The 24,420-nt window shown below is 43.9% G+C and overlaps 1 protein-coding gene across 1 annotated transcript in view; it reads right to left on the minus strand.

Moving 5' to 3' along the window:
- Positions 1–24,420, minus strand: part of LOC141016433 (disks large homolog 1-like) — a 113,477-nt gene that overhangs the window by 88,282 nt on the left and 775 nt on the right. The window contains 2 exon segments of the mRNA XM_073490792.1: positions 5,044–5,207; positions 16,989–17,120. Of these exon segments, the coding sequence (XP_073346893.1) occupies positions 5,044–5,207; positions 16,989–17,120 (296 nt within the window).

Below are 24,420 nucleotides of genomic sequence, written 5' to 3' on the forward strand. Positions count from 1 at the left end.
ACAAAGTTTACACTTTTTCCAAATTTAATTTGATCTTTTTAAAGAAAATAAAACAAATCGTACAGAAAAGATGTTTTTTAATATGTTACACTAACAAAGTAAAGATATCTCGTCTGTCTTTCACTACTTCTGTTTAACTTTCAGTCACTTTCAGTCGTCTCTGTCTCGTTTGACGAGCTGCGGCAGGATTTCTTCTCTGGTTTCACTTCGGTCACATTCAGACTGAACTACAGCGACACCTTGAGGCCGAACCTGACCCCTGACCCCTGACCCCTGACCCAGAACCCCGCCCCCTCCGATGGTCCAAAGCACACGAGGACTGGATGGGACATGCGTTGAAGGTGGACGACAGCCACACCCCCTCCCACCAGCAGCAGGCGTCCAGTACTTACTTGTGTGTTGCCGGCGGGCGAGCGCTTGGCCTGCGCCAGCGTGATGAGGATTTCATTTAGGAGGGGGGAGTCCTACGAGCGACCATGTGTGTTTACAATCAGAGAAAGAGGAAAGAGAGAGAACGGGTTCAATGCAAACAAGACACGAGGCTCAGACTGATCTGCACACAGCGTCTGTGGTTTGTTTTCAGCCTGTTTGAGTGCCAGACGGGTGGAGACAGTCAGTCAGAGGGAAAAACTGAGTGAACAGCAGTTAAACAATCTGACAGCTTCAGCTTCCTTTTCTCTGCGTTCACATTTCCTTTAATGAAGGTTTCTGATTTATAATCACTTCCACTGCACTTTGTGTTGCACACAGCAACAGTTCCACTGAGGGTGGCACCATGTCGACAGTCTACAGTTTTATTTTTGGTGGATAATTTCTAAACTCGTCTGAACCAAACCTGCAAAAAGACACCAGGATAAAGTCGAGCTGCTGCCGTCTGTTGATCTGCACTGATGCACATGTGATGGTCTAACGACCGCAGAGCTGTCGGTGCTGAAGAAGTGTGGATTTGGAGAATCGTGACACCTCTAACTTCACTTGTTGCTTACTTACTTTTATTGAAAGTGTGTTTGTCCACACAGTGAAGAGTGAAGAAGACTGAGGAGGCGTCTCAGTCGTCTGAAGTCTCTGACTGAACGTGTGATGTTTGATCAGGTTGGTTTGACCAACTTATGAGTGGATGAGCGTCTGATGCTGTAATCAAAATCTGAGTTTATTGTGATTCATCCTGTCGGGATCACTAAATCTCAATATATTCACATTTGTGACAGTGTTGTTGTGACTGACCGACTGACAGCTGTGACTAAACACAGAAGATGAACTCATCCCACTCATCCGGCACTTAAACAGGTGAAACAGTTTACCTGTGGACCTGCCAGCTGAACTGTACTGACTCAACTGCAGCCGACTCAGCTTCGTCATGTTCTTGATGAAACCAACAGAAAAATGAAACAACCTCTCATTCACAAACAGAAACGCTCCTCCTCCTCCTCCTCCTCCTCCTCCTCCTCCTCCTCCAGCAACAAAAGCACAAAGATCATGACGGCTTCAGATGGAGTGAAATAACAAAAAGGCTTCGAAGGCAAAGCTTCTGTCCAACATGCTCTCTGACATGGTATGAAACTTTAAAAAGGAACAGTCCAACACTTTCAGGCTCTCTCCAGACGGATGTGTTTAGCCTATCTTAGCACAAACACTGGAAGCAGAGGGAAACTGTTAGCCTAGCTCCTTTTAAAAGGAAGCACAACTCTAAAAACGGTCTGATTCATGTCGGTGCGTTCAGAGTCCAGCTCTCTGCAGGAACATGCGGCGCTGTCGGTGTTGACGACACACAGCTGATCACGTGTGAACGGAGACACAGCTTCATAACAACGAGCTCGATTTGTCGTTAAGTTCACTGAATCTTAAATGAGCTTCAATAAAAAAACGATTGTCAACGGTTAGAAAACAGCGGCTGCACTGTTTCATGATTTCATTTTAATAATCTCAATCAGCAGATAAATGTGTCTTTTTATCGCTGCCTCGTGTTCAGTGTTGCACCGATGACTCATTCTGCTCGTTATTATTTGTTTAATTTAAACTTGTTCTCTTTAACTTTAATGTTTCTGTGTCTGTTGATTTGACCGGATATTAAAAAAACCTCACATTAAAATCTGGAGGTTAAAAATGTTAAGAATTACTTAAAAAAGCTGAATCTTATGGAGGACTCAAACTGCCAACATCAAAAATAAATAGTCTTTAATAAATGACTCAAAAAATCTTTTTTTGAGTTGAAGTCCAAATCAAAAATAAATAAACGTTTCAATAAATAAATCAAAGTCATCAAATGCACCAAAGCGATAAAAAAGCTAAATACGTGTCATTCATTTATAAAAATGTGACATCATTTGACTTCAATATTTCTGTTTTTTTATTCTGTATTTATTTCTCGAACCTTTTCCATTTGCATTTTGCAAGATAAATACATTTAAATAAATTATTTATGTACTTATTAATGTGCCATCTTGCAAAAAATCAAACAGGAGAAAATCCAGAAATACAAACAGAAAAGAATAAATAACAAAAACAACAAAATGAAGAAATAAAACAGGAAGCCACACGGGAAAGTAAATAAAAACAAAATCACATTCAAACAGAAACATTAATTTATCTCATATTTTATACGTTAATTAATGCCTACATTTATTTTTTATATATTTTTGGTGCTTTTATTTCTTTATTGATGATTGTGGCAGTTTCAGTCTTCCACAGACTCTGAATTTGGAAACGTCACTAAAAATCGTCACAATCGGTCAGTTCGGTGCAGATCTTTACTTCTGTTTCCTCCACAAACTTCAGCTGTAAAACTTGCAGCTGTTTGACGACAGCAGAGACAAAATGACACTTAGAGGATTATTTCCTGATTCCTGCTGGATCCTCTTAACTGTTATGAAAAGACCTGAACAACAGATCTCGTTTGATTTTATCGTCTCAAACTGGATTCTGGTTTCTGCGACTGCTCCTCTCATCACGTCATCACGTCATCACGTCATCACTTCATCACTCCATCACAGCTCATGTTTGTGTTCATGTTTACAGTGAAACCAGAAAGAAGAAGAACTCATGGCCAAAAGTATGTGGACAGTCCTGTGCAGACGTGTCGGGTTACAAGAGTCCTGTGACATCATCTGACTCAGCTGCCGACTCAGCAGAAGGAAATAGTTTCACTCTGTGTTAACGAAGTCCAGCTGATTAAAAACAACCAGCTGACGTTTCACTTCACACACTTTATCTTCACATTCCTACTCAGTTACTTTCCTACTCAGTTACATTCCTACTCAGTTACTTTCCTACTCAGTTACATTCCTACTCTGCCTGGACAGACAGGAACTGAGTATATTTACTGAAGTATCGTCCTGTTGTACTTCACTTCATGCCACTTCACACTTCTTCTTTTACAGGGAAATATTTGTACTTTTTACTTCACTACATTCATTTGATGATTTAAGTTACTTTGAAGATTCAGCAGTGATGAATGTAACTAAGTACATTTACTTTGCTTGAGTATTTCCATTTACTGCTACTTTATACTTCTACTCCACCACAGGAGGCCAATATTGTACTTTTTTACTCCCCTACATATGACACCTTTAGTTACTTTATGGATTACATGCTGCATCAGAGAAAAAAGTATTTACAGTATATACATACATGTTATTATATGGATCAGTTACTTTTACTGATACTTTTGATCCTTAAGTACATTTAACATCAGATACTTTAAGACTTTTACTCGAGTACTCTTCATATGAGTGACTTTCACTTTTACCAAAGTAATACTTCAACATCATATCTTTACTTTTACTCGAGTATGACTGTTGGGTACTTTTTACTGCACAGATTACCAGCAGGAGAAAAAATACTCACACCCTTTACTTCAAGTAGCAATACTTAATACTTAAAGATACTGTATTACACGTAAAAGTACTTCATTTAAAATTCAGTGAAATTCAGAAGTATCATCTGTTACATATTTTATTATATTAACTAAACTATTAACTTAACTCTAATACTCAAGTCAAGTACTCCCATTTTCCTACTCGAGTAAATGTACTTAGTTACATTCCACCACCACTAAAACTGGGTTGCAACTTACACATACAAGCAATGATGGAATGTAACTAAGTAGATTTGCTGAAGGTCTGTGCATGAGTACAAGTTTGAGGTACTTGTACTTCACTGGAGTATTTCCATTTTCTGCTTCTTTACACTTCCACTCCACCACATTTATCTGATAACTTTAGTTACTAGTTACTTTACAGATTACATGCAGCATCAGCAATTGGAACAAAACATACTGAATCCAGTAATCAGTGGAGTTTATGTATAAATGTACTTTTACTGATACTTTTGATCCTTAAGTACATTTATTATCAGATACTTTAAGACTTTTACTCGAGTACTTTTCGTATGTGTGACTTTCCCTTTGACCACAGTAATATTTCAACACCATATCTGTACTTTTACTCGAGTATGACTCTTATCTACCTGCTTTAATCTCATCACGTCGCCAAACAAAGATGATTTTATCCTAAAATAGCGAAACGACACGAGGTTTTCATCTCGTGCACACTGAAGCGTATCTGACTGCACGAACTACAAGTGTTAAGCTGGAAAAAGGAGGCGTCCCCTCATACGACCCGTCTGGTGTTCGAACCCGGGTCAACACTAAATCATAAATCATAAATGACAGCCAGCAGCAGACGACAACAACATGATGAGGCAGGAAACAACAGAAACACGAGCATGACGCAGCAGGTCGGCCTGGATCCTTCTTTTACCTCCACGCTCGTCAGGTGACAGCTGATCAATAAAAGAGCAGCGACGGAGGCTCGTACTGAAACAAACCGTGGATCCTGCAGCCGTTCGCATCAAACAGAAGCACCTTCAGCCATCATCCTGTGATGTTTTCACAGTTGTGATCTATTTTTAATGTTCTCTATTTTTACTGTTCTGTTCCTGTTACCAAGAAACATGGTCACAGCGGACAGAGCGGCTCAGACACAAGAAGAAGAAGTTCACTTCCTGTCCTGTGTGAGCCGTCGCCGACCCTCGCTCAGGTCTTACCTCGATGCTGGTGCTAAGGCTGGGCAGAGTGTCCGAGGTCACCGTTGTGCTTTGAAGGCTGGAGAAGTCCCACAGGTGGACGGGCGCCATGGGGTCCGCCGCCTTGGAAGACTCCACCCATCTCTGACTGTCCAATAAGGTCACTTCGTAAAATTCCTGGATATCTGCGAGGACAGAGGAGCAGACGCACGTTTTAATCCAAGAGTCTCACCTGAGCCACTTCTGTACGACCCACATTTTAAAGACTAAACTGCAAAACTGAAAACAGATTAATAAAAGTGTCTTTGTTTGAGGGGAACGACTGCTCTTTAATTAAATCCAAAACATAATATTGATCTGAAACATGGCCGTCCACGTCATGAAGGACCACTATGACAGTAACGCTGTGAGATGAACAGTGGTGTTCTGGACACAGCGGCTCTGAGCCTGCACGGCACTCTGCTGGGTCGGTGGATCAGGAAATCAATATTTAATATCTGTTGTTGCCGTTTGTTGCACAGAGACACAAACAAAAACCCTGATGTCATCTTTCAGTTGCGGACTACAAGACTTCTGATTGACTGATAGTTTGACTGATATTCTGAGCCCGTCCCTGCAGCACCGTGCGTCTGTGCGAGGCCACGATTATAAAAAGCCTGTGGTCACATCCAACATGCGCCTTTATTTTTGGAGGAGGGCTTCCAGAGAGCGCAGATCTAAAATAACCGAGGCTTTCTTTGGCTCGGCGCGGCAGCTGACCGCCGGGGCGACACAGATGTTTTCCCATCAACCATCACTTCAACGGCTCCTCGCTGCAGCTACCTGCCTTCAAATCTGATCACATATCAGCCTTCGGACTGCGGAGGGGGCTCAAAAACACACCTGCAGTCACATGATCAGAGCTCAGCCAATCACATGATGCTGATCACAGTCATACTCAGCTGCTCAGTCTCAGATTTAAGGTGGAATTATTTTAAATACAAGATATTATAACATGTTAAAGCTTATTTTCCTCTCTGTAGTCTTTGTCCGGCACAGTTACAGTTACACAGTTAGTTACAGCTACACAGTTAGTTACAGTTACACAGTTAGTTACAGTTACATTTCTACATCACCAAAAACATCAGGTCCAACATTATTAACACGATTCAGAATAAAATGCACGATCCTTCTCTTTTCTCTCTGTTTGTTTCTCAGTAAAATGATTAAATCATCTTCGTCCAACAACAGATCAGAAGAGTACGGAGGACCCAAACTGCCAAAATAAAAAATAAACAGCTCAATAAATAAATTAACATTTTAATAAATGCACCAAGAATAATGCTAAAAATAAATGTTAGGTAAATAAATACAGAAGCTAATTAAAACTAAGTAAAGATTCTCGTATTTATTTACATTCCCATTCGTTTTAAGCATTTAATTTCATAATTTATTCATTTTATATGTATTTATTTATTACTGTAATCTTTTCCATTTATGTTTTGCTGAATAAATAAATGTGTGGAAATAAATACATTTTATTAATTTATTTCTGTATTCTTTACCTAAAAACATGACATAAATAAACAAACAGGTATTACCTTATGTCACATTTAATTAATTAATTAATTAATTAATTAATACCCACATTTATTTTTAATATCAGTGTTTTTGTATTTAATGACATATTTACTTATTTATTGAGCTATTTCTTTGTGTCTTTTTGATTTTGGCAGCATCAGTCCTCCATAGAAAAGCAGCAAATCGTTCACTTTAGGAGCTGGAACCAGCACATGTTTGATTTACTGCTTGAAAAACGACCAAAACCAAAACTAAAATCAGATAAAGTAAAGTATCTCTTCAGTGAGACGGACGAGTGACGGATCAGAAACATTTCAGAGTCGAAGCTGCTGTCGACTCATTTCTGTTTGATCGACTGAAATGATCGAATATTATCAGAACAGCAGACACAGATTCAGTCAGAAGCAGCTGGTGAACTCAGTCAGGACCGTTCAGGACGACTTCCTTCAGCTTGGCTCTTTCACAATAAGAGCCAAACATGTCTGGGTGACATCAGTGCCACGTGGAGCTGCTGCAGTAACTCTGCACCGCTTCAGTCCGACTGCGTTCTGACTTCAACATGTTCCATCCAGCAGCCGGGTCACAGCCTCACATTTATATCAGGATCCGGTTCTTCTGCACTGAACACTGTAACATAACCGACTGACAGCAGCTGCAGGACAATCACTTTGTTGTGAGAGAAGAAGAAACAAACGACTGAAAAAAGGCCCAAAAACAAAGAGGCGATTTTTCACTGATACGGTCAAATGTTATGTAATAATCTCTGAAAATAGCTCCAAACATCTACAGAAGCTGATGTAAGACCTAAAAATAACAAGTTCCCTGTTCTCCTCCAGACGCGCCTCATTGTTTTCTCTCTCTTCATAATAAGTGCATTAATTCAGCAGAACTGAAGTCACGTCTGCAACTTCACACTGAAATCCTCAACAACGTTCAGCTCCAGGCCGACTGTCACCACTTCACTGATCCTCTGTTCATCTCATCAGGTCAACACTTTAATGTGTCCACAACCTGCAGGACTCATTCGCTGCCTGCTGATCGTCGACTTAACGGGTTTTTACTGCTCGTTTTTAACTGCTAGTTAGCGAGGAGGTTTTGATGAATGTGCCCCAGAACTGAAGCCCAGAGCGGGCAACAGGACCGGGCTCAGCAGCCCAGACCAGGACTAGACCAGGACCGAACAAAGCCTCAAGGACTGACAGAGGCCAGTTTAACCAACAGGTCATATATTAACTGTTACCGGGGTGACTTTACGTTTCGAGGCGGGTTCAGACGGGACCAGCAGAGTGGTGAAGCAGCAGAGGAGCGAGTTTGTAGCATTTAGGCCTCTTGTGTCCACAGAGCGTTGTTTTCAGGCAGAAAAGCTCGGCTGTGCTGAGATGAAGCGTCTTGACAGCCGTCGCTGTGTGATCCACACTGATCCTCTGAGGTTTACTGGCCGTTTGATTTGTATTTGACATCAGGACATCAGAGCGAGGAGGATGTGGGAAATGACATAGGAGAGAAAAATACAGTGAATATTATCGCCTCGGCCAGGAAAAAGAAAAAGAGCCACAGTGACGTCACCAGAGCCTTTCTGAGAAGATGAGAGATGTTCAGCTGGAAGCTCTCGGAGCGCTGCTGCAGACGCTCGCTCCTCATCACCAACACTGAGTAAAGACACTCAGGACGGGCCCTTCATTTACACAGCAGGAACACATCAGCCATCGCGTTGATGAGTCTGAGGATTAGCTGGAAGGTTTTTGTTCCCCTGTTTTAACGAGACTTGTGTGGTGACAAGCTGTGTTGCCGTTAGTGTCACTGATTGTTCATCCGTGGCCTCAGGATGGACGGTGGCCCGGTTTCATCACCGTCACCGGTGTCACTTTCGCCCACGACATGGATTTGTTTCTGCTAGTTAGCTCCGTTAGCCAACCTGGTTCCAGATCATGAACACACAGCGGGTCACGCTAATACAAAGTGCTGTGTCGTAGTCAACTGGACTTGTTCCAGTTTCTTGAAGACGCTTCACCTCTCGTCCAAGAGGCTTCTTCAGCTCTAGAAGAACTAGCAGAACTGAAGAAACCTCTTGGACAAGAGGCGAAACGTCTTCAGGAAGCTGAAACACGTACGAACACAGAGGCCTTAATGATCCTGAAATGACATTTTCAAAGAGCAAAAAACTCAAAGAAGAGCCATCATGGGGTCTGTAGCTCACTTGTTATTTTCAACCTTTAGTTTTTAAATCAAATTAAAGACAGTGGACAGAAAGCTGACGTCTTTAAACAGAGACTGATCCGAGACCGGTCCTCTCCGTGATCACATTAACCAGTTAGACTGCCGAGTCCGACACAAGAGCTTCTGTTGTGCAGTCTAATAAAAGACCACACCTATTTAGACTGCTGCTGCTATCGGAGCAGCAGCTGTGTGGAAAACACACAACGTCCAGGATAACTTTTACACCACCAAGTCACCACACCCAGAGTGTGTGCAGAGGTCAGGGGAGTGCAGCTGACTCAACAATTCACATCCAGAAGTTACAGCTGAAAACTAATGACAGAGACGCAGAACCAGAACCAGAGCAACATGTTCAGATTTAAGTTCACACAGTTGACGAGCTGCTGATTCAAACCCTGTTTTCACTGTTTTTTAGGTTCCTGAACACAAAGCGGTGCAGGTTAGCAGCATGCTACGCTACGAGAGCTACAAGAAAATTCAGTCGTGTCTTAAAAATAACTTCCCTGCAAACTGATCAGTGATGGAAAGAGACAGGGGCAGTTTACACCTGCTCATAAACAACAACAGGGATTTCAGACAGAAGGTGGATTTTTCCTCTGTTGGTACAGCTAAGCTAACAGTTCCTCCTGCTTCCAGTGTTTTGTGCTAAGCTAAGCTAAGCTAAGCTAAACATGTTGATCTGAAACATGTGGCTCCTCCCTGACAAACATCACAGATGTTAAAAAGGAGTTAAAGTAAATATTCTCCAATCAAAGAGAAGCAAATCAACTTGTTAAGTAAGAAATGTTAAGTAAGAAAATAATGTCATAGTTTTGAGGATCTGCGTTCATTAAAGCGGCTCTGCCATCGCAAACTCTCACATTCTTTGTTCAAGCCTCTTAACTGGGAGGTTTTTCTGCTTATGTAGCTGTTAAATCACCATAACTGGAATATTTTGGGGTTTTGGACCGTTGATCAGACAAGATTAGTTCTTAAAACATGTCAAGACAACATTCACCATTTGTTTTATATATTTTATAAACTTAAATATCAGTTAATCAAATAGTCAGTAATTGCAGACCTTTATTAACCTAAATTATGGTGACTAGACGTAGTGACCACAGCATCACCAGACTCCCTTAACAAATCAGCTGATTTTAAGAGTTGCTGAGTTAAAACAAACTTTATAACGTAGTGAAACTCTGTCTCTGACAGATTCTGAATCATTGTCTCCTTCTTGTAAATTCAGCATTAAATGAAAACAGTAAGTTGTGTGTTTCCTTGTAAAAAGTGTCAGTTTGTGGCAGCATGGCTGCACCAGCCTGTCTGCTTCTGTGTCTAAAGTGCTAAAGTCTGACCTGCCAACATTTAGCAGCTGTTTGAACACACTGTTTACACTGATTTCACCATTTACACTCAATTTATGAAAGAAGAAACATTTTATTGATCTAAACATGTCACATTTTACAGATACACTAAACAGTAACCAGTATAGGCGACTTCTTTGTCCCCAGACTCCCTTAACAAATGTGTCAGTTTAGTGAGTTGTTGAGTTGGAGACACTTTATAAACTGTGTGAAACTCTGTCTCTGACTGATTCTGACTTATTTGTTCCTTCTTGTAAATTCAGAAAATGTTCAACATGAACTTCTTTCTGTCTTTGAGTAGAAACATGGTGAGATCTGATCCCAGGTGGTCACTGGAGACGGATGTTAATGCCAAATATATACAGACTATTACTTTATTTGTCCCCTTTTTATATTTCTTAGATAATACATTTGGATATTTTAATGATAAATTGACCATCAAACTGTCCCTCAGAAATGCTGTCACCTCATCATAAATCCTGGGCAGAGTTCAGATTCTCTGCAATTAGCAGAGTAACATCCAAATCTTTAGGGCTGCAAACTGGATGTCGATTTATTAAATTGAAAAGATTCAATAGATGCCATCTGTTTCTGAGAGGAATGAGGCCAGTCTGAACTGAAAGAATGAGAAGAAAAACAGAAACTGAAGCACACAGCTCGCTCGCTCACTCGCTCTCTGTAAATCAGCGGCGGTGGAGGGGGGTGGGATTATGGACTGGGGGTAATCGTCGTGTCCACAGAGGGATTACACAGTGCTCGGCCTGCTGCAGACATCTCTTTTTGGGGGGTTTGGCAGATTGGAAACTGTGTGGCCGAAATCTATTTTTTATCAGTGACACTGGGACGTCAGGGTGAGCGTGACAAACGCACCGAGGCCGGAGACAAGCTGAGACACAGAGGGTGTGGATGGTGAAGCAGTCTGACAACACTCAACTTATTATTATTTAATATTAAGAGTCAAAGCAGGAAGGTGGATCAATATGATCATTTAATGTGCAGAAAGAAATGAACTGCCTCCAGAAAATGAAATAACACACGAGTTGGTGAAGGAAAGACTTCTGTCCATCACCATGTCATCTTCACTTCTTCATCAGAAGTCAGACGAGGTATATATGTTGTGTTTCTCCATCATCTCCCATAGACTTCAATACAGCTGAAACCACAGTCTGGCCCCAAAGCGAGATTCAGTGACGTAATGACCCTTCCTTCTTTTTTAGGTCCCTTGGTCTGACAGATGCAGGTAGCTTGGTTGCTAACGTAAGCGCTAACTGTAGCTCAGTGTAACGTCATCTGCAGTTAGCTGGTGAGATCGCTGAGCGGTCCTGCACATTGCAGAAAACCACCTCTGTGCCGTCTTCTCTGAGGCCGTGTCCACAGGAAGCTTCTGTCCAGGGAGCGGCAGCACGGCCGTCTTGGTGGTTAGATAGTGGGGCGGGGCGTGACCTACATTCAGCACTATTAACTGCTGCCTGTTTTTACAGGAAACACATAATTATGCAGAAGCAAACAGCGCTACATAATCTGTTCCATGGGAACTTTAAACATCAAAACCAAGGACTTTGAAAGGATTTAACAGGCCAAGTTCCCTCGAGTTCCTGGGAACTTTCAAGGTTAATTAGTGCTACAACAATGAGAATTTTCATAATGAGAACTAGCAGAAACACATGACAATTAAGACCCCGGAGACACCAAATCAACATCAGTGAGCTAACGGTGACGAGCGTAGACTGCTGTGTCGCCTCACGTCTCCCGTGTCTCTGCACCTGAACACACCGCAAAGACGACGGCCGACGGCCAACTAGCTTGTATGTTTCTGCAGCTGCGTGAGAGGAGTGAACTCTCCCAACCAGCAGGTGGCGGTGATCCGTGTTCATCATTTAAAAACTGCAGATATAAAAAACACAACTGTGAAGCGCTCTCTCTCTCTCTCTCTCTCTCTCTCTCTCTCTCTCAGGTCCATCACAGACCGGCCGGTTTGACAAAGACTCACAAACCCAGACGCACCTGACGATGTGTGGATCTACTGAGTGTGACTGAGTTTCAAGCAGCAGAAAGACCAAACTGAAGGAGGAAGAAGATAAAGAAACAGGCCACTGAGTTCACACCGATGATCTCCACTCATCTATTAGTGATGAAGATGCTGCTGAGGAGGAGGAGGAGGAGGAGGAGGAACTGGATGTTTGCAGGATGAACAGAAACTGAAGGAACAGCCGTCGCTGTCGTCTGTGAATATTATGAAGTCGAATGTGACGCAGATTGAACCTGATATTTGTACAAATATATTTATGTTGCATGTTTTCAGTTGACTGGAGGAAGGAGAGGATATCTAAAGACTGTACTGAATGTGCTTCTCCTGTGAGGTGATGATCAGAGGCCAACATTCATACTTGTTCTTGTGCTTTCAGCTCTGTAAATATTTCATGAGTGACACTAGTTTCCTTTACATTATCAGGTCAGGATATAAAGGGGGTTTGGTTTATCGCAGCAGGTCAGTGTATCAGGTTCAGGACGAGGGAAACATCAGGTCAACGTGAGGTTTCACAGATGATCAGAACATCTGATTGTGCTGCTGCAGAAATCAACTCGTCCTGTTGATCTTCAACACAAGAATAAAGACAGTGTCAGCAGCTGTTTGAGTCCAGTGCTGCACGAGTTTCAATCAAAATGTCTGAACCGTTCTGAAAATACAATGTGACTGAATGTGTTTTCAATCAACTGACGACCAGAGGAAGAAACCAAACGAGACACCAGTGGTTTGGTCAGTTATCTTTGGGCTTCACTCAGGTTTTCTGTATCGTGAAGCTCAACTCCAGGTTAACTTCAGAGGATCAGATCAGAACCGGACCAATCAGATCTCTGGAGAAACAAAGTCAGCCTTCCTACAGGGTCCTGACAGGGACAAAAGAGTTTAATGTATATTTTTATAGTCGGAGTCACGTTGGGTTGAAAAAACAGTTTACTGAAACAAAAACTGTAAATATAAATATGATTACTGGTGTATTTTAATTAGCGGTGCACAATCACAACGTGATCGAGTGAAATAATAACAACCAGCTTCCTCCACACGCAGCTCACCTGCTGCTTTGACAGTGGACCGAGTGACAAAGACGTGTTTTATGGTCGACTTTATAAAAACGTACTGCTGACAGAGAGAAAACAGAGGTGGAGTATTACAGCAACACTTTGCAGCAAAACTCATGAAGACGAATCTGAGCCAAGCTGATTTTTGCGCCTCGTTCTCGACACTGTAGAAAAGCAACTGACTTGTGTATCGTGTCAGCAACTGACACGATACACAAGCCGTTAACTTTCATACGACGGTGAACAGCTGCCTTCACTCTTAGTCCCCCGCTGGCAGAGTAACATGTGACGACTTTGTAACGATGGCAGGAAATAGGAAGTATGTTAAAAAAATCCACACGCTCATCGGCTCTGCATGGATTATAAATACGTCGAACAGTTCGTCTCCTCTCGGCAGAAACAGTCGGACACCGTTTGTTTGTTTCACGCTGAACAAACTGTTATGAATGTGTAATAAAAAGGTCAAACTACTGATCATGTTGCACATTTTTAAAACAGGCTATGACGACTCTAATTCTTCTTTAAAGCTTTAACATTTAATATTAGGATATTGTTTTCTGCAGTTTTTTTAAATTGAATTCAAAGTATTCATCTCCAGTACTTCATTCATGGTTCGTCACGTGCTGCCGCTTCACATGTAAATTCATTCATCTCTTCTGATCCGTGTGGACCTGAAGTGTTTCGACCGGTCGCTATGGTGATGAAGAGATTAACCCCCGCCCCCCCCCCCCCCCGTTTCTTCTTTATCTTTTAGCCTTTCAGGTGGAGACGACTCCTGTAACAGTGAGCGGCTGAAGATGTGCACATATACAGGAGGACAACCTGCAACCTGAAACACGACACTGATGTCAGAACATCACATTTATTCACAACGTTTAGAAAAACTACCACTGACGACCTGTGAACACCGGATCCAAGGTGACAGACAGTCAGTCAGACAGACAGTGAGGAAGTCAGTCAGTCAGTCAGACAGTCCTGGGAAGCTGAAACAGATCGGACCACATTCCTGCTGCTCGGCGTCCGTTAACCCTGCAGCAGCAGCAGCAGCAGCAGCAGCAGCAGTAGCGGTGGCGGCGGCGGCGGCGTCCCGTTAGCTGGCAGCGTCACAAACACGCACCGCTATCATCAAAACTCCCAGAAACCTGCCGGGTGACTTTCTGCTTCACAACAACACACAAAAGATGAACCGACATGTTTTGTATCATTGTGGTTTAAATGATCTGCTGCACTCACGCCAACTTTCTGCAGGTAAAAGAGGAGAAAAACAAGTCGCACCACAGGATCACTTCATAATCAAACGGATCCAATAAAGCGTATTCACTCCCTGCTGCTCAGCACACGGACAGACTGACACGTTACACTACACATCGATGAGGCGCCGACACAGTGAGGCAGTGACACACTGTCCACAGACCAGGAGCTCGTTAACAGCCGTCAGTCTCAATACGCTGCAATTATCACACATTTCTTAATCCGGCTGTCAGACAGGACGCAGGGACACAAACTACGACTACTACATCACAGGAAAACACTGAAAACCACAAAAGACCTCCGTCTCCTGCAGGCTCACAGAGAAGAGCCACAACACTCTGCCTGAACAAGTTGTTCTCTGAGCTAACGAGATAAATTCAGCTTGTTCGTTTACCACAAAAGAAGAACTTCAACAAGTGGAGCGCAGGGGTTTTAAAGACACTCCCCTCACATCTTGATCGTGTTGTGGTCTTTTACAGGTCCCTCATTATTCTCCTGTCAGGTTCATGCTTTTATTTTGGGTGTTTACACGCTTTAAAAAGGAGCAGTTCACCCAAACAGTACAACTCAGTCATCATTAACCCTTTATTAAGCTGAAGTCTTCATTTAGCTGTAAAGCTAAAAGTGCTAAAGTGTTGCACCAGCTCACCGCTCGCCCACGATGTAAATGTGACCTCTTCTCTCCTGCAGACTGTGATCACAGCAGACGAGCTGTATGGAGACATCTGTGGAGCTGAGCCTGACTTTATGTCATCAGGAAGAGATGATGGCTGAGCCTGACTTTATATCATCAGGAGGAGATGATGGCTGAGCCTGACTTTATATCATCAGGAGGAGCTGATGGCTGAGCCTGACTTTATATCATCAGGAGGAGATGATGGCTGAGCCTGACTTTATATCATCAGGAGGAGATGATGACTGAGCCTGACTTTATATCATCAGGAGGAGACGATGGCTGAGCCTGACTTTATATCATCAGGAGGAGATGACGGCTGAGCCTGACTTTATATCATCATGAGGAGATGATGGCTGAGCCTGACTTTATATCATCAGGAGGAGATGATGGCTGAGCCTGACTTTATATCATCAGGAGATGATGGCTGAGCCTGACTTTATATCATCAATAAGGTGAAAAACGTGAGCAGACGTCTCCTCTTCGGTGTCGGATCACAGTGAACTCCTCCCGACCTCTCGCCTCTCCTGTCGCAACAAACCACCTTTCTCCACCACATCCTCTCTGCTGCAGCCTCGTGAGCTGCTCTCTTCTCGTCTTTTCAGCAGATTCCTTCTGAGGTTTTTTTCTTCCTCTGTTTGTGTCGACTGTTTGCTCTGACTCTCAGCCCCCGGACGGTCACACCGACACACCGACCAACTTTATGACCTCTCGGCGCGCTGCGACGGCTCGCACAGGAGAAACAAACACTGACGGCCGACTCTTTCCTGCAGAGGTTTACTGACATTTACAGTGCGATGTTTGGCCTTCAATGATGAATTAAATCGGCGGTTTACCCGACATTAGGAGTGTGCAGAGTAATCGATAACAAGAGTCAGAGCTTCAGCGACACTGAGACAGAGACACAATCCTGAAAACTGCATGAAGTTAGGAGGAAAGACTGTATTCAAGAAGGGAAGCACTTAACCGCCGTTAATCGCTGGATCCCAAAATACAACCGTCAAACATTCATTTCTGAATTCTTCTGTTGTTTTTATATCAGATCTACATTTATACCAGTCGTGTCACGATTTCGTTTTAAAGTCGAAAAATTGCTCAAATGATCTTTAAGTTTCGATAATCGAAATCACAGGATCAGTGATTCTGACGGTATTATTTTCCTCTTCACCCGCCCACGTGCACGCATCAGGGGCTAGCTTAGCGTTAGCCTGCAGCATCACTTTACACCTACATTACTGTGTGTATGGATGTTTTTTAAACCTGCTAAAAACAGGAAGTTTCCCTTTCTGTTTTTCAGTTTTTTGCCTTTGTGATCACAAACGCGCTGGAAAAACAATGAAGAGCAGAAAGCAGCAGATCATTTATCATCAGACTGCATCCAGAAGACGTTAAACTTGTTTTAATACATTTAATCAATAATATTCTTAATACGTCGTCTCTTCTGATGATGATGCTGATGATGAATGTTGCAAAAACTGACCTGCATAAAGACACCAGGATGAAGACAAGCTGATGTTGTAAAGAAGAAAACCAGTGATCTGTTGATCTTTACTGATCCATGTGATCGTCTAACAGTGGCAGAGCCGTCAGTGTTTTTACTGATGACATTTACGTCTCATAAATTAAGTGCCCGTCCACGATATTCTTATTAGTTTCCAGTTTCAGCTCTAAATTAGCACAAAATTGTGTTCCTGTGACACCTGCAGTTTATCAAAGCACCTTATCAAACTTTTTCTCTTTGTTTCCAGGATTTAAAGACCGAGAACACCTGGATTTTTCCCAGGATGTGAGTTGGCCCTTTGCGAAGTGTTTTCAGGATCAGAAAGAGGCGACCGTACCTATGAGAGCCTGGAAGAGGTTGCTCTGGAAGATGTCGATGACCCTCTGGATGGAGTGTCGGAGCTGCCGGTCCTCGGCGTGCTGCAGCTTGGCCCGGTACTCCTCCAGCAGCAGCAGGGCTCGCTGTGCATCTGGACGACAGGAGGAAGCAGCAGAGGTTCATTCTGGGCCTCAACAACTAATAACAGTGATCTGAGACGCTGGTCTGAATAAACAGCTGCTTCACTGCTGCAGTAATCCCTCAGTGCTGAAACACTGAGCTACACCAGCTCTATTCAGATCACACTGTAATACTTCATACTTTAGTTTAATACCACCGAATATGAAGACATGAGTATAAAGTATAAGTGGAGTCTGGTTTAACTGAATGAGGCCTCTCCCCGACAGATAAGTATAAAGGTCAGTGTATCAGGATGAGCACAGATTTGGGGTTAAAGGGCATCAAAACTTCTGATTCAGACTAAAGAAAATCAGATTAAATGCTTAAAGTGTTTAACACACATCCGAGACAATTTAATGACTTTAAAGGCCTGATGTTAACAGTTTAATCTAAGACTTCTCAAGGACCTGGAAAAAAAGAGTTAGATGTTGAAACAATATGAACAGGGCTGCTATTAACCAACAGTTTCTTTGTAAATGAATCTGCAGATCAATTAGTCTATAAACCGCCAGAAAAAAGTGAAAATGTCCAAAACACAGATGGATATTCAGCTTACTGTGATCTTAAAACAGAGAAAACATCCGAGTCTTCACATTTCTAAAGCTGGAACCAGAGAAACTTCAACATTTCTGCTTAAGAAATGACTTTACTAAACAAACACTTTCTTTTTTTAAGTAATTTTCAGTTTGAGTAATAAATTAAGTGACGAATCAGCTGTGAGTAAAGGTCAGTGTTTCAGGCTCAACACAGGGAAGCATCAGTACAGAGGAGCATCACATCAAGCAGAAAAGTCAAACGTGCAGCTTCCAGCTTCTTAAATGTGAAGATTTGCTGCTTTTCTTTGTCATTTCTGACAGTAAATGAAGAGTCTGACACTTTGTGTTCCGGGAAACTACGATGAGCAGTTTTCACTTTGTTTTAAAAATGTATTAGATAAAACAATTAATCAGTTAATGGAGAAAATAATGTTCGGAGTCCTGGGCCGATATCAGATATCAGATATCAGATATCATCAAATATCACACTGTTACCTGTCATGTGCAAGTTATTTCAAAATATTGAACGCTGTTACAGCATCTTCAGGCTTTTATTTTGAAAGATTAGTGCACGCTGAGATGTGGAGGCAGTCGAGACAACGCGTGTCGATACTGGGAAGTTACTACAGGTCAATACAGCGATGTAGCGATGACGTGTTTTGTAGCTAACTGAAGTTAGCATCTTCCTGGTTCTCTCCACAAAAAGCCTAAAGGATTTTTGGATTTTGGATTATTGGAAAATGTTGGATTATGGCCCACGCCTCGTTTAAAGGCCATCGAAAGTTGTTTCTGCTGCTGAAAAAACGACTCATTTTGACTGAAGCCTGACGATCAGTTCACCGATCACATTTGTTTTTTTATGATAATGACACGACGCTCGGGGTGATTTCAGTATAAAACACCACACGTCTGCTTCCAGCTTCTCAAATGTTACGTTTTTCCTCTTTTAAATCATCATAAACTGAATATGTTTGTTATCTGAATAACTTTTATTTATGGCTGCAACTACCGATTGTGTTCATTGTCCATTAATCTGCCAAGTATTTCCTGAATTCATCAATTAATCGTTTGGTCCCTTAAATGGTGAAATATGTCGATCAGTGTTTCGGCCCAAAGATTTTCAGTTTACTGTCGCAGAGGACGAAAGAAACCAGGAAATATTCACATTTAACCAGCTGGAGAAGAAACTTTAGGCTTTTATTTCTTAAAGAATCAGTCAAACTGATTAATTGATGATCAGAAATACTTAATGATCAACTTAACACTTTACAACTCATCTGTTAGTTGTTGCTGTTCTAGTGGTTTTCACACAAAACAGGATATTTAAAGAAAAGTCAACTTTTTTAATATATATTTACCAAAACTTTTAAAGAGACGGTCGGACTGCAGCTAATGAGAAACAGAGAACTGTACACAAATCATTCTAGTTGTAACTGTGTGTATTTTACAGGTTTTGTTTTGTATCTATCTTTACATCAAAGACTAAAAAGGAAATGATTTATGAACTGTGATGTAGACTTTCTCTTCAAGTCAAATAAACTGAGGACCAATATTTGAGTTTTGGGGTCAATATACACATTTGTTTTGGGTTTTTATTCAATGTTTTTTTAAAAAGCTGTTATCAAACACAGAAATATGTCACAGAGGCAGGAGATGTTACAGTTTAACAATAAGCTTTATTGTTTAAAACGACATCAGAGCACCGACACTGTAAAATAATGGAGAATTTAATAATTATCAATGAACTCGAACATCTTTTTCTGCATCAATAATATCAGCCGGGCTCTAAAAATAAACAAATCTCCAAGTCAGGAACATGAAGAGCAGATATTTAACAGATAACTGAATTCTTTTAAATCAATTAATTAATATTTGACCTAATTTTTTTTTGTTTGTTTTAATTTATTTTTTGCTGTTTTTGTCTTTTGATCAAACAGAAAGTGATATTAAAACTCTCTGTTCTCAGAGAACATGTGACGCACATCTTTCTAATACTGAAACCACTGAAACAGAAAACTTCACTAAGAATGTAATTATATATAATTATAAATTAACTTATTCCTTATTATTAAGTATTTGACGTAGTTGTTTTTATTTCACTTGCTTACTTATTGTACTTGTTGTCTCGTTGTCTCGTTGTCCCTCATAGAGATATTTAAACGTCACTTTAGGCTCTGAGAACTACTGAGAGCCAGTTTGTAATAGTTATTGACCTTTATTGAAGTGATTGATGAAGTGATTGGCCGTCAATCTTCAGGTCCAGTCAAAGAGCAGTCAGTGCAGTCACAGAGCAGTCAGAGCAGTCACAGAGCAGTCACAGAGCAGTCAGTGCAGTCAAAGAGCAGTCAGTGCAGTCACAGAGCAGTCAGAGCAGTCACAGAGCAGTCACAGAGCAGTCAGTGCAGTCACAGAGCAGTCAGTGCAGTCAGAGAGCAGTCACAGAGCAGTCAGAGCAGTCACAGAGCAGTCAGTGCAGTCACAGAGCAGTCACAGAGCAGTCAGTGCAGTCACAGAGCAGTCAGTGCAGTCACAGAGCAGTCAGAGCAGTCACAGAGCAGTCAGTGCAGTCACAGAGCAGTCAGTGCAGTCACAGAGCAGTCACAGAGCAGTCAGTGCAGTCACAGAGCAGTCAGTGCAGTCACAGAGCAGTCAGAGCAGTCACAGAGCAGTCAGTGCAGTCACAGAGCAGTCAGAGCAGTCAGAGAAGTCACAGAGCAGTCAGTGCAGTCACAGAGCAGTCAGTGCAGTCACAGAGCAGTCAGTGCAGTCACAGAGCAGTCAGAGCAGTCACAGAGCAGTCAGTGCAGTCACAGAGCAGTCAGTGCAGTCACAGCAGTCACAGAGCAGTCACAGAGCAGTCAGTGCAGTCACAGAGCAGTCAGAGCAGTCACAGAGCAGTCAGTGCAGTCACAGAGCAGTCACAGAGCAGTCAGAGCAGTCACAGAGCAGTCAGTGCAGTCAGTGCAGTCACAGAGCAGTCAGTGCAGTCACAGTGCAGTCACAGAGCAGTCAGAGCAGTCACAGAGCAGTCAGAGCAGTCACAGAGCAGTCAGAGCAGTCACAGAGCAGTCAGTGCAGTCACAGAGCAGTCACAGAGCAGTCAGTGCAGTCACAGAGCAGTCAGTGCAGTCACAGAGCAGTCAGAGCAGTCACAGAGCAGTCAGTGCAGTCACAGAGCAGTCAGAGCAGTCAGAGAAGTCACAGAGCAGTCAGTGCAGTCACAGAGCAGTCAGTGCAGTCACAGAGCAGTCAGTGCAGTCACAGAGCAGTCAGAGCAGTCACAGAGCAGTCAGTGCAGTCACAGAGCAGTCAGTGCAGTCACAGCAGTCACAGAGCAGTCACAGAGCAGTCAGTGCAGTCACAGAGCAGTCAGAGCAGTCACAGAGCAGTCAGTGCAGTCACAGAGCAGTCACAGAGCAGTCAGAGCAGTCACAGAGCAGTCAGTGCAGTCAGTGCAGTCACAGAGCAGTCAGTGCAGTCACAGTGCAGTCACAGAGCAGTCAGAGCAGTCACAGAGCAGTCAGAGCAGTCAGTCACAGAGCAGTCAGAGAGCAGTCAGTGCAGTCACAGAGCAGTCAGAGCAGTCAGTGCAGTCACAGAGCAGTCAGTGCAGTCACAGAGCAGTCAGAGCAGTCAGTGCAGTCACAGTGCAGTCACAGAGCAGTCAGTGCAGTCACAGAGCAGTCAGTGCAGTCAGTGCAGTCACAGAGCAGTCAGAGCAGTCAGAGCAGTCACAGTGCAGTCACAGAGCAATCAGTGCAGTCACAGTGCAGTCACAGAGCAGTCAGAGCAGTCAGTGCAGTCACAGTGCAGTCAGAGCAGTCAGTGCAGTCACAGTGCAGTCACAGAGCAGTCAGAACAGTCAGAGCAGTCACAGAGCAGTCAGTGCAGTCAGTGCAGTCACAGAGCAGTCAGAGCAGTCAGTGCAGTCACAGAGCAGTCACAGAGCAGTCAGTGCAGTCACAGAGCAGTCACAGAGCAGTCAGTGCAGTCACAGAGCAGTCACAGAGCAGTCACAGAGCAGTCAGTGCAGTCACAGAGCAGTCACAGAGCAGTCAGTGCAGTCACAGAGCAGTCAGTGCAGTCACAGAGCAGTCAGAGCAGTCACAGAGCAGTCAGTGCAGTCACAGAGCAGTCAGTGCAGTCACAGAGCAGTCAGTGCAGTCACAGAGCAGTCACAGAGCAGTCACAGAGCAGTCAGAGCAGTCACAGAGCAGTCAGAGCAGTCACAGAGCAGTCAGTGCAGTCACAGAGCAGTCACAGAGCAGTCAGTGCAGTCACAGAGCAGTCAGTGCAGTCACAGAGCAGTCAGAGCAGTCACAGAGCAGTCAGTGCAGTCACAGAGCAGTCAGTGCAGTCACAGCAGTCACAGAGCAGTCACAGAGCAGTCAGTGCAGTCACAGAGCAGTCAGAGCAGTCACAGAGCAGTCAGTGCAGTCACAGAGCAGTCAGAGCAGTCACAGAGCAGTCACAGAGCAGTCAGTGCAGTCACAGAGCAGTCACAGAGCAGTCAGTGCAGTCAGTGCAGTCACAGAGCAGTCAGTGCAGTCAGTGCAGTCACAGAGCAGTCAGTGCAGTCACAGTGCAGTCACAGAGCAGTCAGAGCAGTCAGAGCAGTCACAGAGCAGTCAGAGCAGTCAGTCACAGAGCAGTCAGAGAGCAGTCAGTGCAGTCACAGAGCAGTCAGAGCAGTCAGTGCAGTCAGTGCAGTCACAGAGCAGTCAGAGCAGTCAGTGCAGTCACAGAGCAGTCACAGAGCAGTCAGTGCAGTCACAGAGCAGTCAGAGCAGTCAGTGCAGTCACAGTGCAGTCACAGAGCAGTCAGTGCAGTCACAGAGCAGTCAGTGCAGTCACAGTGCAGTCACAGAGCAGTCAGAGCAGTCAGTGCAGTCAGTGCAGTCACAGAGCAGTCAGAGCAGTCAGAGCAGTCACAGAGCAGTCAGTGCAGTCAGTGCAGTCACAGAGCAGTCAGAGCAGTCAGTGCAGTCACAGAGCAGTCACAGTGCAGTCACAGAGCAGTCAGTGCAGTCACAGAGCAGTCACAGAGCAGTCAGTGCAGTCACAGAGCAGTCACAGAGCAGTCAGAGCAGTCACAGAGCAGTCAGTGCAGTCACAGAGCAGTCACAGAGCAGTCAGAGCAGTCAGTGCAGTCACAGAGCAGTCAGTGCAGTCACAGAGCAGTCAGTGCAGTCACAGAGCAGTCACAGTGCAGTCACAGAGCAGTCAGAGCAGTCACAGTGCAGTCAGAGCAGTCAGAGCAGTCACAGAGCAGTCAGTGCAGTCACAGAGCAGTCAGTGCAGTCACAGAGCAGTCACAGTGCAGTCACAGAGCAGTCAGTGCAGTCACAGAGCAGTCACAGAGCAGTCAGAGCAGTCACAGTGCAGTCACAGAGCAGTCAGAGCAGTCACAGAGCAGTCAGTGCAGTCACAGAGCAGTCACAGTGCAGTCACAGAGCAGTCAGTGCAGTCACAGAGCAGTCACAGAGCAGTCACAGAGCAGTCAGTGCAGTCAGTGCAGTCACAGAGCAGTCACAGAGCAGTCACAGAGCAGTCAGTGCAGTCAGTGCAGTCACAGAGCAGTCAGTGCAGTCACAGAGCAGTCAGAGCAGTCAGTGCAGTCACAGTGCAGTCACAGAGCAGTCACAGAGCAGTCACAGAGCAGTCAGTGCAGTCACAGTGCAGTCACAGAGCAGTCAGAGCAGTCACAGAGCAGTCACAGAGCAGTCACAGAGCAGTCAGTGCAGTCTCAGTGCAGTCACAGAGCAGTCAGTGCAGTCAGTGCAGTCACAGAGCAGTCAGTGCAGTCACAGAGCAGTCAGAGCAGTCAGTGCAGTCACAGTGCAGTCACAGAGCAGTCACAGAGCAGTCAGTGCAGTCACAGAGCAGTCAGAGCAGTCAGTGCAGTCACAGTGCAGTCACAGAGCAGTCAGTGCAGTCACAGAGCAGTCAGAGCAGTCACAGAGCAGTCACAAAGCAGTCAGTGCAGTCACAGAGCAGTCAGAGCAGTCAGAGCAGTCACAGAGCAGTCAGTGCAGTCACAGTGCAGTCACAGAGCAGTCACAGAGCAGTCACAGAGCAGTCAGTGCAGTCACAGAGCAGTCAGTGCAGTCACAGAGCAGTCAGTGCAGTCACAGTGCAGTCACAGAGCAGTCAGTGCAGTCACAGAGCAGTCAGTGCAGTCACAGTGCAGTCACAGAGCAGTCACAGAGCAGTCACAGAGCAGTCACAGAGCAGTCACAGAGCAGTCAGAGCAGTCACAGTGCAGTCACAGAGCAGTCAGTGCAGTCAGTGCAGTGTGACACTGGCAGTGAAACATGACTGGGTATAATTAGGTTGCTGTTGACTGACTCTTCTGACGCTGTGACACATTTTAACAGAGATAAAGTAAAAGTACACAGTTAGTTGACGTCAGCAGCACATGAGCGCGGCTGCGGTGCTGCTGTGAGCGCCTGTTGTAAATATTTCATTAATATTAGTTTATTTTTAGTTGGGCTCGTCTCCAGACAAGGTGCCCCACATACAACTTGGTTAGCAGCGGCGGCTAACCGGCTAGCCACCTACTTTAACTCACTTTACCTGGCGCGGCACGGCACGGCTCAGTAAGGCCGAGATAAGCCGTGTGGAGCGTGTTGGTGTCGAGTTGTGAGTGTGTTTCAGTGAGTCCGTGTTTGTTTCGCCGTTGTGTGTCTTTGTACGAGGCTGCAGTTGGACTCCCCCCGGGCAGCTGCTAGCCGA

The sequence above is a fragment of the Pagrus major genome, chromosome 21 (assembly GCF_040436345.1).
Source record: "Pagrus major chromosome 21, Pma_NU_1.0".
NCBI classification, from domain to species: domain Eukaryota; kingdom Metazoa; phylum Chordata; class Actinopteri; order Spariformes; family Sparidae; genus Pagrus; species Pagrus major.